This window comes from Daktulosphaira vitifoliae, unplaced genomic scaffold (genome assembly GCF_025091365.1).
Source record: "Daktulosphaira vitifoliae isolate Bord-2020 unplaced genomic scaffold, ASM2509136v1 Scaffold_2, whole genome shotgun sequence".
NCBI lineage: Eukaryota > Metazoa > Arthropoda > Insecta > Hemiptera > Phylloxeridae > Daktulosphaira > Daktulosphaira vitifoliae.
Window position 1 is genome coordinate 34,291,618 of NW_026099573.1, and position 14,586 is coordinate 34,306,203.

At 26.5% G+C, this 14,586-nt stretch overlaps 2 protein-coding genes across 3 annotated transcripts in view; one reads left to right on the forward strand and one right to left on the reverse strand.

The window, feature by feature from the left end:
• LOC126899894 (uncharacterized) overlaps positions 1–13,552 on the forward strand; it is a 17,709-nt gene extending 4,157 nt beyond the window's left edge. Inside the window, exons 5-12 of the mRNA XM_050675148.1 lie at positions 679–708; positions 2,635–2,661; positions 8,207–8,254; positions 10,356–10,388; positions 12,154–12,222; positions 12,598–12,630; positions 12,880–12,975; positions 13,143–13,552. Coding sequence (XP_050531105.1) covers positions 679–708; positions 2,635–2,661; positions 8,207–8,254; positions 10,356–10,388; positions 12,154–12,222; positions 12,598–12,630; positions 12,880–12,975; positions 13,143–13,237 — 431 coding nt within the window. The 3' untranslated portion in view covers positions 13,238–13,552. The remainder of the gene's footprint in view (positions 1–678; positions 709–2,634; positions 2,662–8,206; positions 8,255–10,355; positions 10,389–12,153; positions 12,223–12,597; positions 12,631–12,879; positions 12,976–13,142) is intronic.
• LOC126899892 (zinc finger-containing ubiquitin peptidase 1-like) overlaps positions 1–14,586 on the reverse strand; it is a 39,261-nt gene that overhangs the window by 1,541 nt on the left and 23,134 nt on the right. The window contains exon 10 of one of the 2 annotated variants that reach the window (XM_050675137.1): positions 12,503–12,727. The exons of the other annotated variant lie outside the window; for it this stretch is intronic. The gene's annotated coding sequence lies outside the window, so the exon portion shown is untranslated. Of the gene's footprint in view, positions 1–12,502; positions 12,728–14,586 lie in introns of those variants that run through there. 2 annotated transcript variants of the gene reach the window in all.

A 14,586-nucleotide genomic window follows, 5' to 3' on the forward strand; every position in this document is an offset into this window, starting at 1 on the left:
ATATATATATATATATATAGTTCTGCAAGTAAAATCTTAAAAAAGTAAAGGGAAGGGGGAATAACTTAAAAGAAAGAATAAAAGAAACCTAATAATGAAAGATAATAATAAAAAAACTATAAGTGAAAGTGATTGCACGGCTGTCGATTACTAGAGGCGCGAGACGTGTGTACTGTATGTACAAAAAGGGAACTAACAAAAAGGGATGACGGCCGAACGTGGCGCGAACATGTTTGAACTGGTCGTACACAAACACTACAAAATGTGCAAGGACGGACATCAACTGTTTCCACACTCTACCCAACAAATATATTAAATCTAATATATTATAAGCATATTTTCTATAATATATTTTAAGTTGTAAAATCGTCTTTAAAAATATTTTAATAGAATATTTAACTAAATAACCACTCAAATATCTTATTAGTTATTTATAGTATAGTTACATGATTACATAGTTAATTATTGATTTAATTAAACTTTAAAAGAACCGATTTTTGGTAAAGTTTTGGTTCTTTACTACAAATAATTAGATTTTCCGGTTAGGTTCTCGGTTCTTTATTTTTTTTTATTAGAAACGTTTTGGGGTGCTTAAAAATTTCTGCCTATTTATAAAATAGTTTTGAATTAATATTTTTATTCAATCTTTAATATAATTACTGTAAAATTTTATAATAGATGTCTTAGAAGTAATGCTGTGTCCACCGAGTAAGTAGTATTTGTTTTACGTAAAAAAGGTATCGATTCTTTTTAGTTATATAATACAAGTTAAATAAACTAATATAATAAATGGTTGCATAATTATACGTTTTATTCTGAAATTGGATGAACTTTAGGTACTTAATTTTCTAAAGCGAAACTTTTTTTGAAGTATTACTTAATATACAGAGTGTAAATCTTTCGAACCATAGTAATGTATGGGCGAGTATCCTAAAAAAACATTACTAAAAGTTTCTGAAAAGAAAAAAAAAATGAAACTTTTAAAAGAAACATTTAGTAATGTTTTTTTAACCCATATAATATTTGAATGATTTATAATTTTTTTTGTATCGTTTTACGGTCTGAACATGCAAGGTTTACTGAAAATTAAAAAAAAAATTTAATTAAAAAATTTTTTGTCCTTCAAATTTTGCTATTAAAATACTGCAAAATTTAAAAAATTTAAATCAAAATTTCGATGTTCAAAAAAATTCAAAATTTATAAACTTAAGAATGAAATTGAAGTACTATTTAATATGAGTAAAACAGTGCTAGTTCCACAGTGATAGCTTATTTGGATGTGAAGTTATAGGCTTTAGAACATAGGCTGTTTTTTCATGTTTTTAATTATAAAAAATGCTCTATCTGGTAAAAAAACAATAATAAAAAAAAAAATATTATTTTTGTTGTCAATGACCTTTAAGAAGTCTATGATATAAATTTCATAAATTTCTGAACTATACCAGCACACACATTAGGTGAATTCACATGGAATGACCCTAACAAGAAAACCCGAAAAAACCCACAAATAATGTGATATTTTTTTAATTTCATGAATTTATTACGTCTTTTATTATTTATTCAAACCGATTATAATTTTTATCATTGAAACTGTTATAAAATTATAAATTTTTTACTTTTTAGGTCGAGAAAATAAAACAATTATAATATTGAAATGAATATTATTAACCTTATTACAATAGGATAATTAGAAATAATTATTTTAATGTAATCGGCACACTACTCTTTTCCAAAATTAATCACTTATTAAGTTGCACATAATATTAGATAACCTTGAAAATATAGCTTCTTTTTTTGTGCAATTAAAATGCATAAATATTACATTATTTGTAGGTTTTTGCGGTTTTTCTTGTTATTAAATCGTTTATACTAAAAATAAACTACATCACAGGACTCCCTGTAAATTTACAATACAAATTGATAGGTCACACTAATATGAAATTTTTTTCTAACTTTGAACCCAAAGTTCAGGGGAGGGCGCAAAAGTTACAAAAAATCAAGTGACCACTCAATTTGTATGAAAATTTCGCGGGGAATATTGTGGTATGATTTATTTTTAATTTTAGAGAAATTCAGGGGGGTTATTCCAAAATTCCTCCAATTTTGAAAAAAAAAAACGAGGTCCTATTTTACACTTTACCAGGATACTCGCCCATACATTACTATGGTTCGAAAGATTTACACCCTGTATATAGGTTTTCCATCTTCTCTACATAATATGAAGTTTAAAAGAAAATTCGATATTAGTATAAGTATTTAGTATAATAGTTTTAATAGGCAAATTTTATGTAGATACATTTTTACTTAGCTTATTCTAACAACCTCCCTCTTTATAGATTTGTACATGTATATTTTTCTTTACACGTAGTTATCCAGAAATTGTTATAAAACTTTCAATATTTTAAAAAATTTTTAAAAAATTTTGTATCTGTTTTTAAATACATAATGCAGTTGAAATTAACAAAAAATACTATATTCATTCAAAGTTATATATATTATTCAAACATGAAAGTTTAACTGATATTAAACCTTCTTCTATCAATTCTATTCAAGATATTTAAATTCGAAACCCAAAATTCCATTGTCTACTATATACCACCTACTTTAAAATTTTCATTTTTAATAAATTTACAGATATAGATAGCATATATACTAATCCAGGTAACAATTTAAGTAATATTTTATTCAATCTATTTCATTTTTAAGTTTATTTTAATAAGCTATAAGAAAAATATAATTATGTTATAAGTATGTCTAAGAATTTTAGCATTTCCATATTTTTTTTTTCATTACTCTAGCGCATAGCTAATCAAGTTCAATATCTAATTCATACAACTCAGAGTTCAAATATAATTTTTGTTTATTGTAAAAAATTATTCTTAAATCTCCTAAAAATTGGTTTGAAGACTTGGCAAGGTTTAGAGCTGAAAAGAGGATATAAATTATAAGGGTATCAATTACTTTGAAATAGGATAAATATTTGTTTCTTCTTCATCTATTTCTTCGCCTATTTCTCAACGACTTGGGATCGACCACTTTTATCAGCCGTCCTCATATCGCATTCAATAACATCTCTCTATCTCTATTTTGGTGTATCTATAGCTTTTGATTAATTTCCTCGCTATTCTCTCCTATTACCACTATATTGTCAGTGAATAACATTCACCACAGTACATTTACTGGTATTTTTAAAGGAGAAACTTGGTGTACTCCAACATTTAGCTTAAAATCTTTTGTCACTCTACTCACACTTTTAACACTGGTACAAAAGCTATCATACATATCTTTTATTATATTAATGTACTAATTCGGACTATTTTTATTATTAATGAGCATTTTAAAAACTCTCTCAGTACTCTATCATACGCATTTTCCCAATCTATAAATACCACATACAGCTTTTTCTTTCTTCCCTATTCTCGGCATTTTCCATTCTAATGAATCAGTCATTTTTATAAATTTCTTTCTACATTTTTTTTTTTACATCATCATCACTTGTTTGCATCCTTTTGTTCATCACTTTTTATATAGCTTATATAATGATAGTATATAGACTGTTTTGTTTACATTCCTTTGTTCCTTGGCTTCAAGTCCAATTTTCTCTCCTTTTGCTCCTCTGCTATACATTGAACTGCTTTTTCTGATTATCTATGATTTTTTAATCCCATCACCAGGTTTTGTTGTTTTCTGGCATTTTACTCCTACTCTTAACAACTACCTTCTTTCCATAGGTCTGAAAATATCTTTCAAGTGTTTTAAGCATTAACTTTTTTTCAATTCTAGAAAACTATTTTTAGTTAATTTTAATTAATATGTAAATTATTAAGGTTATCCTAGCAATTTTCGTTTCGAAAAAACATCATCATTAAAGACATATAAGAGTTTTAGTTCAGTAATGATAGTGCGCTTGTTGTTAGTTTATGTTTGGACACTGTCCAATGAACAGTAAAAAATTCACTAATTCAAAACAAAATGTCGACTTTTATGTAAAAAATCTTCAATTGAAAAATAATAATTTTCTTGTTTTATAGTGGTTTTTATGTATAATAAAGATTCAGAAACATTGTTCTCAAATTTTTAGTTTTAGTTTTAGTTATTATCGAGGTGGACATAATGCCCATGCACTCAGACCTGTTGGTCCATTATGCGCACCTCATACCGAATTGTCTTGATTCGGTATACTCACCTAAGAGTTAATACATTACCAACCATAAAGTCACCTCTAAAGATGAACAAAGATGTGTTGTTCTGTGCACCAATTCTTGGGTAGCGCTTTGAGCGATTGCTCAGTGAGTCCTACCACTGGTTCTGGTCCAACATAGGTGTTCTCTGCTTCTTTCCTGGCTAGAAAGTCAGCATTCTCATTTCCAGTGACACCGATGTATCCCGGTACCCACGCTAGTGTAACTTTGTTAAACCTCGATAGTGATTCTAAAGTTTCCCTGCATTCGAGGACCAGCTTTGAATTCACCTGATCGTTACAGAGTGCCTTCAAAGCCGCTTGATTATCACTTAAGATAGTTATTTTCCTATTTTTGTATACTAGCGGGTTCTAAGCCCTTACCAGTATCGCCATCACCTCTGCTTGGAAAACAGAGGGTGTTGTGCCCAATGACATACTGACATTTATTCGTGGCTTTAAGCCCCAAATTCTAGCACCCACCTTTCCTGATTTTTTGGATCCATCTGTACATATTGCAGAGGAGTCAATCCAATTAGTACTTCTACCGTTGCGACCGTTGGTGTAGTTCTTAATGCTCCAGTGATGGCCATAGCAGTCATTCTCTGTATGGGTCTAAGTTCTTTCTTATCTGTAACGAGTGCTGTTCTGGTCGACCAGATTAGGGCACCGTACAATATCATAGATTTAATCACTGATGTGTACAACCAATACATAACTCTTGGTTTAAGACCACATGTCTACTCAAGGCTCTACTGCAAGTCCACAATGTGGTCATTGCTTTTTTGATTCTTGATTCAACGTGTGTTTTCCATTTTAGCTTACTATCTAAGATAATACCTAAGTATTTTGCTTCAAATTTTAAGCTAATTTCTTGTCCATTTAAAGTAAGAGTGTCAAGACTGCCTAGTCCTATTTTCCTTCTAGTGAACATAACAACCTCTGCTTTATTTGGATTAACAGATAGACAATACTTACTAGTGTTAAGTCTCTGTTGTGCTAAGTCTATATTAGTGTCTGGGAATTTACCCACCACTGCTATAACTAAGTTATCCGCATGGGCTTGTGTATAACAGTATTTGTTTAACTCTCTAATAAGCGAGTCCAATACTACTGCATACATTTTATTCTCCACAGCTTTCCCTATCTTAGTGGTTAAGCAGTGTAGAGCTGTATCAGTAGATTTCCTCGTTTGATACGCATTTTGGTTTTCATGTAAAGGGTTCTCCTTAAGAGGCACCTCCTTGATGTACCAATCAATAAGTTTCTCCATAGTCTTAAGAAGAAATGAAGTAAGACTTATTAGCCTGTAGGATTTTGCTTCATAATAGTTAGTCCGGTTAGGTTTGGGTATAAACACCACCCTGATTGTTCTCAAATTAGTGCATTCAATGACAGAAATCAAAATATATTTAGCAAACAGAAGTATATTAAAAAGTTAGTTGGGGGGTACAAAAAAAATGTCAAGAGATAAACTACCAAAAAAACTATTGGGTGTAATTTTTTACACAGTTTATAAGCGAAAAATATCAACTAACATTTTTTTATCAACATAGCATTACTAGTGGATGGACACGTACCCGTTCATAGAAATATAAAAAAAAACAAGTCCATTTTCGATACATTTAAATGTAGGCGGCTTATAAAACTCGATCGGAAATATGTCATGTTGCAACATGTAGGCACCAATGTTCGATTCTTTACCACCGATCTGTACAGGATTTTCGACCTTTCTATTACAAATATTAAGTTACTTAGTTTAGAAGATATTAAAGATATACAGAAAGTCCCGTGAATTTCATTAGTTGATTTATCAAATTGTTAAAGAAGTACTTTTTTATATTGAGGCTTCTTTATTTTTATTCATTTATTTCATCATTCAAAATGATGATGATGATTACGCCCATTAGGGCACACAGTTCAGAAATAATACAAATCAATATAAATAATAACAAACTATAAAACTTAAAACTTTAAAGTTATAAGTATTAAATTTAAAAAAAAAAAATACAAAATGAATGTAAATAAATATAAAGTAAACATTTGAAAGATCACTTAAAATTATACTTTGAAAGTAATACGACTTGTTGATAATAATAATGTTGACGAATCATGATTAAAATCAAAATTTCTTTATGAATTACATAAGTTTAGCATCCGATTAACTGGTGAGTTTTTATAATAGTTCTACGTGAGGGTAGGTATATAAAACATGGAATTTTTACGAAGAAATACTCGAGGAATATTGCATGGAATCTTTTCTAAAATTTTGGGATAATCGATTTTGTTATTGAGTAAATTATACATCCACTTTATATCTAAATATAGTCTTCTACATAATAGAGATTCCATTTTCAAATTATTAAAAAAAATGTTTTGGTTAATCCTATTTTTATTAAATTTGCCCGATAAAGAGGTTAAAAACGTTTTTGAATATATTCAATCTATTTAATATCATTAGCTATAAATGGAGACCAAATAATATAACCGTACTCCAGGACAGATCTTACAAAAGAAAAGTATAAAGTTTTTAAACAATCTATATCATGAAATTCATTGCAATTACGACTTATGAATACTAATGTACGCGACGCTTTGTTATAAATATAGCTAATATGTTTTAAAAAAGATAAATCACAAGACAGAAAAACGTCTAAATATTTTATGTGATTAACTATAGAAAGGTTAAAACCATTAATGACATATTGATTAATGTAAAAAGATTTAACTCTACTGAACGTAATTTGTGAGCATTTGTCACTATTTATTTGTAAACCATTTTCAAAACACCATAATATAAATTTATCTAGATCTGATTGTAATTTAAAAAAGTCACTAGGTGAGTTGATTTGTAAATATAACTTCAAATCATCCGCAAATAATAAATATTTACAGTGATTGAAAACATTACCAAGATCATTTATAAAAATTATAAACAAAAGAGGTGAAAAATGCCCACCTTGGGGTACACCAGATGTAGCATCAATAGTAAAAGACGTTACATCACCAATTTTGACTATTTGTTTTCTGCTACTGAGATAAGTCGAAAGCCAATCTATCATAGGGTTAACGACTCTCATAGCACTTAATTTACTTATTAATATAGAATAATTAACACTATCAAACGCTTAAGGTCAGTGTAGACAGCGCCTACCTGACCACCTTTAGAAATAACAGACATTAAATCAGAATAGTAGACAAGTAAATTAGTAACTGTAGATTTAGAAGTTCTAAATCCATGTTGATCGTTTACCAGTATTGAGCTAAAAGTGTAATACAATTTTGGTACTAAAAATTTTTCAAATAATTTCGGTATACTACTCATTTTAGTTATAGGTCTGTAATTACGTATGTTAGATCTTATCCCAGACTTAAAAATAGGGTAAACATAACTGGTTTTCCAAGTCGTAGGAAATATACCAGATGATAGAGATAAAGATAAAAGAAAATGGATTGGATGAGTAAGGGATTAACGGCAGTTTTTGAGAAAAATCTCAGGAACAAAGTCCGGACCTACAGTCATATTCATATTCAAATTCGATAGATCCTAAAAACAACAGTTATTGAGAGATAACAATTCTTCATATCAATACGTTCAGATATGTTACTAAAAGACCATTTGTAATATTACTAGAATTTGAATAAACAGAACCAAAAAATTGGCCAAACATATTAACAATGTTATTAATATTATCTGAATGAAAATTATCTAGCTCCAAGGTAGAAGGAAGACAATTTACCTTTTTGCAATTTTTTACGTAGCACCAAAAAAATTTAGGATTGGTTTTTAAGTTTTTTTGGGTATCATTCAAATAGTTAGAATTTATCTTTTTCTTTATAATAAATATAAATAAATATATTGCATAATATACACTGAATTTATTTTATGAGCTTTTATAACATAATATGGTTGCAATATGTTATAGATAAAGATTGAATCATTTTATTTTCATAAAAATTTAGTAACTTCATAATACAGGGTTCAAAAACATAATATAAACTATTTTTTATTTATTGAATTAACAGATGAGTATGATCCACTTGGATACGAAAATAGTTACGGAAATAATTACGGTAAAATTTTTTATCATTCTCTAAGAGTTAACCATTTTGCTTAAAATATTAAATTGTACAGAATAATAAAGTTTGATTAAAACTCTCATAGTTTTAGAAACACTGATTTTTTTTTTTTGTAAAAGGGTAAATTATTTTATTCTAAGTACTAGAATAATTTTATAATTTTAAATACTTTTTTTATCCTATCACGGTTAAAATATTTAAATACAACTTAATTTAAGGGGAACCCAATTTTTAACTTTTTAATATCATAAATTCATAAGTACTCATCATAATACCTTAAAATGTATGTAACTCAAACGGTGGAGTCTTGAAATTAAAAATATGAATTTGGTAAAAAATTAATTTTAACAATTGAATTATTTTTTTTTAATTATTCAAAATGGTAATACGTATTAATTAATTGGTTAAGATTTTCATTTTTCATAAATTGATGAAAATTTTATTATCTTGTAAAGAAAAAAATTGCTTTATTCAAAATTTTACAATAATAATATGTTATTAAAATTTTTTTCATTTTTTGGGGTTAAAATACTTTAATTTAATTTTCTTAAATGAGAACTCATATTTTTAAGTTGATAGATAAAAGTATACTGACATTTTTGGTTTTATAAAATGTTTTTTACGGCGAACCGTTTATCTATTACAGCATTGTAAGCGGTGTCTCGAAACTAAAAATATAGAGAAGATAGAAAAAATTAATTTTTAACATTTGAATTTTTTTCGTAAACTGTGTGACACTTTTTTAATAATTACTTTTTGGAAGCATCTTGTTATATCAAAAAATGTTCAAAAAAAAACAATGAAATTTTGACAAGTAGGGTGTGACTTCCCTCACACCACACTTTAGGGACGGCTGTTGGAGGAGTTCACATTACTAGTATGAAATATACCCATTATACGTGTTAAATAGATAAAAAAATTCAGCTAATAAAAAAAATTAAAGAACTAAGTTGTTTGTAATTTTTTTTTTTATCTTATTATAAAGTTATAATTTAAGAAAATAAAATTCGAGATTTTAATTTTTATTGAATGAAAAATATTAACTACATTATTTTAGAGTTTTTTTAAGTTAGTAAAATAATTATTCTATTTAAAAATAATTAAAATTTTCTGAGAAAATGAAAGTGTTACCCAAAATTGATTACTTTATATAAAGTAATAAAATAAGTTAAAATACAATTGGAAAAAAATAGGGTGCAAAAAACTCTTTTATAATTTTATTTTATAGAATTTATTTTTGGAATCGTTCAAACTGTACTAAATTTAATTACAATAAGCACAAATGATGCTTATGATAATAAAATATATAAAATAATACAGCCTTCTGGGATCACTATGGATAGAATGGGTGGATTGATCAGAGATCAAGGGTTTTTGATAATTTAATGCTTTGGAGTCTAAACGCTTGTAAAATATTTTGGCTGATTTTGAACTGTTGGGATAGAGAAATCATTATGGATGGTATCATTGAAGACGTAAAATGGGGCTTTTGATATTTGGTGGAGGCATTTGATTTGGAAGATTTATATTTTATTGATGTTAGATGATTTGATGGGTGGATAAAGCTAAATGCCATTTGTTCAAATTAGTTTGAGGAGTAGTTTGTATATAAAAAGTTCATTTTTGAGATTGAGGGGCTGTGGTATGAGAATGAAACGCGATTGACGGAAGTGGTTGTTTATAATGAAATGTTTAGAATGGATCTGATTTGCTCAAGTAAGGTGGCGACGTAGGCGTAGACCCAGATAGCTGATATTTTGGGTGGTTGGTAAGGGTAAGGGATTTAATTAATAGGTAAAAATATGGGGAAAAAAAGATATTAGATTGAAGAGGAGAACATCGTGCCCATAAAGATTCCTACCAACTGCCCAAAATATCAAACACCCGGGTCTACACCTAAGACGCCACTTTACTTGTCCAAATCAGATCTATTCTAGAATATATAATTTAAATTTAAATTAGTATATAATAATTTTATGAATATTATTTTTATTTTTCGATTAATTAAAGGCTTAATATTAAGTAAATCATTTTGTATATAATACAACTTCTAAGTATAATTCAACATTAAAATTGTGTAACACATATTTTTTAGATGTAATTTGTCCAAAAACAACAACTCACTACCGTAAGTTTTTATATAATTTTTAAAATAATAGTTTGCTTGCATTAGTTATGTCGAAATATCACAAATCATATTTATTCAATGACATTTCCCTTAAAAATTAAAAAAATTTCCTTCGTTTCACATAAATGGAGGAAATCTCCCAATTTGTATAAAAATTAAAAATCTAAAAATCGCTAATTTTCGAAATTATTTCAATTTTTTTTACTTAAAACTGCCATAACTTTTTTAAAAATAACCAAATCAATATAATTTTTTATAGATGTATAATGTATTTACCTATCATTTGATATATTTTTTTTATAAGTTTGACCTTTACCTGCCCACAGGGGGGGATTCAAAATGACAACTTTTTCACAAAAACTTAATTTTTGTAACTTGACTTTAGAAAATGTTCCGGAAAGTCTGACAATTTTATATATATTTTAAATTAAAGCTAATGTAATATACTTTATCATAGAAAAAAAAAATCAAATGCTATTTTTGTGTGTAAATTCTTGATTTTGTATTTTACATTTTTAATTTTATTATACTATAACTTTTTGAAAAATGTATGGATCAACACAATTTTTCTATGAGAAATAATATTTTTTAATATTCCCTTTTTCATTCGACATACTTTATCTTAATCAGGGTATTAATAAGGAACTAGCAGATCATGTAGCTTTTGGAATAATCCATAAATTTTTTTTAATTAAACACTATCTAAAGATTTGCATCGAATCGTTTTTTGTTATAGTGAAAATATTTATTATTTAATAATAACTTGGATTAATATTAAAACTCAGAAGTGATAGAAAAAGTCTAATTGCACATTTGAAAACATCGCAAAAAGTTGATTTAGAAAATGATATTTTTGTTTCTGATGAAAGTTCATTGTAGTCCACTGTATAAACTTATAACTTTGTTATAAGTAACAAACATTTTTTATTGAAAAGTATTGCATCAAGCCCTTTAAATTTTTATACGTGTTATAGGTAAAGAAATATACAACTACTTTATTATTTGTATAATATCTCCGTAAAAATTACAATATTATATTATTGAATATCAATTTAATAATAAATTTAAAAATCATAATTATTATTTATTTATATATTATAATTAAAAATCAAATAACTAATTGGGATAAAATTAAGAGAATAAGAGTTATTGTTGCTTTTGAAATAACCTATCAATTTCTTAAAATTAAACACTATTTACAGATTTGAATCGAAGCGTTTCTTATGATAGTGATTTTAATCACTGTCAGATATCATCTATACTTGTCCCATCTATGCCTCGTCCACACTGTGCTACCGTTTTTTTAAATTAAACATTATCTACAGATTTGCATCGAACCTTTTTTAAGATAGTGAAATAATCACTCTTGGATATCATTAATACTCGTCCCAACTATGCCGGAAACCGACTATGCTGCAATCCTAATGTGATGGGTTTTTAAATAATACCAGTTTTGTTAAACTAAGCAAAATGTATAGATCAAAAATATTCAGCATAAAAAAAAATTAATACATTTTTTAATTTTAATAAAATAAAATGAAAATAATATTTAAAATACTGTTACTTAATTGAATTTATAGCTTTTTATTTCTATACATACTTTGGAAAAGCAAATAAATGAAAAATTAAAGTATTCCTTTAGTAATTATTTTTTGATGTTAACTAAGACCAATCTTAAAAAAATCTTAATAAGACTTACTTACTGTGTATTTTAACTTTTTAATAACTAATCAAATATTATTAAATAATATTCTAAATTTTCTAGTAAAAGAAAATATAAGTCGCGTATTTAAGGAAAAGGTGATACTTTGGCGATTCCTTGGCAGATATATCAGTAAGAATGAATTTTTCAAACTACACTTTTATGTATGCTACTAACAACGATTGTAAATAAAAACTCATTTAATGTTTTAAATATCGTATTTTAATCCGGTTAAATTCAATAATTTTTCAAACTCCTGATTTTTTCTAAATTACTTTCTCCCACTGCTCACTGGCTATTGTAATTTTGAATTATGTGTGTTAATAAAATAGTTATACAAACCCAACCCAACCAATCAATTTAATAAACAAATAGATTTTTTGTTTAAATAGTTCATATAAAAATTTTCAGATAAATAAATGAGTACAACATTTATTATTTTAAAAAAATAACAATAGTGTATGTAAATCAAATAAAATGTTTATATAATTAATTTTTTATTTTCAGATGAAAATTTGATAAACAGTTGTATACAAACTAGTAAATATTTTTTTGATTAAATTTCGTTTTCATGAATTCATCCTTAAAATTCCCAGTCCGTGTACTGACATTTTAAATAATTTTTTTTTGAAATTGCCTTTATGAAATATAAAAATAAATAATTTTTTTTATAAAAAAAAAAAAAAATAATAATTGTTTTGATAATATTATATTTTGACTTAAGCGTCTTTATTCAAGCGATAAAATTTAAAAATAAATTGTATAATGATAATAATACTAGAATTCTAGTAAACAATGAAGAGGTTCTGAACTATCAACTAATGGTTAACTATAGAAAGAATTTTATAATGCATGCAGCAATACGATTGTTATTTAACGAATATGGTAATAATAAATATACAGAATATATGTTTTCACTTTTTAATTAGTTTTGGTCGAGCAAATATTTGGTTTCAATATTTTTTTAACTGATAAAATATTTGCTAAACTGAAGGTATTACAAATTGGTATTCATCGAAATAATGAATTTTATTCAAACAAATGTATTTTAGCTAAAGAAGAACTGTGTGTGAAAAATAATAAAAAATGCATACTGGCAGGAATTTTGAACTTATTGTTCGTGGAAGGTATATATAAACAAAAATGAGGATGTGAAAACAATCACTGTATTTTTAAAGCAATAAATATGAAAGGAGAGGAAGTAGGAGTATACAAGTTTTTTGACCATAAATATTTGAAAACTTCAGAGTATCAAACCGTTTATCAAGTAGATAATGGAACGGCTAAAGCATTTAAAATGTTTATAATGAATAAAATGTAATTGTAACAATTTACATATAATTATATATTTTACAATGTATAATTAAATATATAGATGGAACAGATCTAACTGTTAAATCATATAATTTATGATTATTAGTTTTTAATTAAATAAATTCATGTTTCATATTTTTAAATGTCAGTAATAGTGAATTTATTAATTAATGTTTTTTTCTGCATTTATTATCAAATCTCCTAACAAGGAATATCCTATTATGATATTATATCAATAATAGAATTACGCAAATTACTAATTGTTATCACTTTAAACTTGGTCAACCATCGGACACTTGTAGTAATCATATGAAAATATTTCTAAAATTTTTTAATAAAGTTTTGAAATAATCATTTTTGTAAAAAGCGAGTTCAAACTATACAATTTTCATAAAAAGAATTTGTGTACTGTTACCAATAAATAACATAAAAAGATAATTTTTACATCCGTCCTTAACATACCAAAGACTAACATTTGATACTATAGAAAAAAAAATAATAACAAACTTCAAATTGATGTATAAACGTAACTACTGAATTAAAATAGAAGTTTTTATTTTTTTTTAAGTATATTTATTTTTCACTTTTTGGTTTCATATGTTTTTAAAAAAACATACGAAAAGCTTGTTTTTTAGTTTTTTTAAACTATATTTTTTTTACATAATTAGCTCGATATGTATGTTTTTGATTAAAATATTGTTAAGGACAGGGGCACTAAATATTATAGTGCGTACCTGAACACGACAACAACACACAACCACAACATACACGTGAAACTAATATAAGCTGTAAGGTTTCAGCCGAACCAGAGGGCCTAATATTTACCCAATGTCCAAGGGAACACTGAACAGTGACCTAGTAGCCGAGCCAAGCGGGGATAGTACTCGTTGACGGAGCTACTAGGTTTTGATTTTAAAAAAAAATTAAAATTAATAATAAAATGAGAGAAGAGTAAAAAGAGAAAGGCCATGTATAATATAATAAAATTTTTTTAAATGATTTTTAAATAATATGTATCAATCAAATATATATAAATTTATAAGAAAAGAATAAAGAAAAGGAGAAAAAAAAGAGAGGTACTATACAGAATGGCCCACCACTCACTGACAACTTAAATAACTTTTGATCCTGTTAATATTTTTAGCTGATTTTTTTAGCTTCGATGTGAAGCTGAAAAGGTAT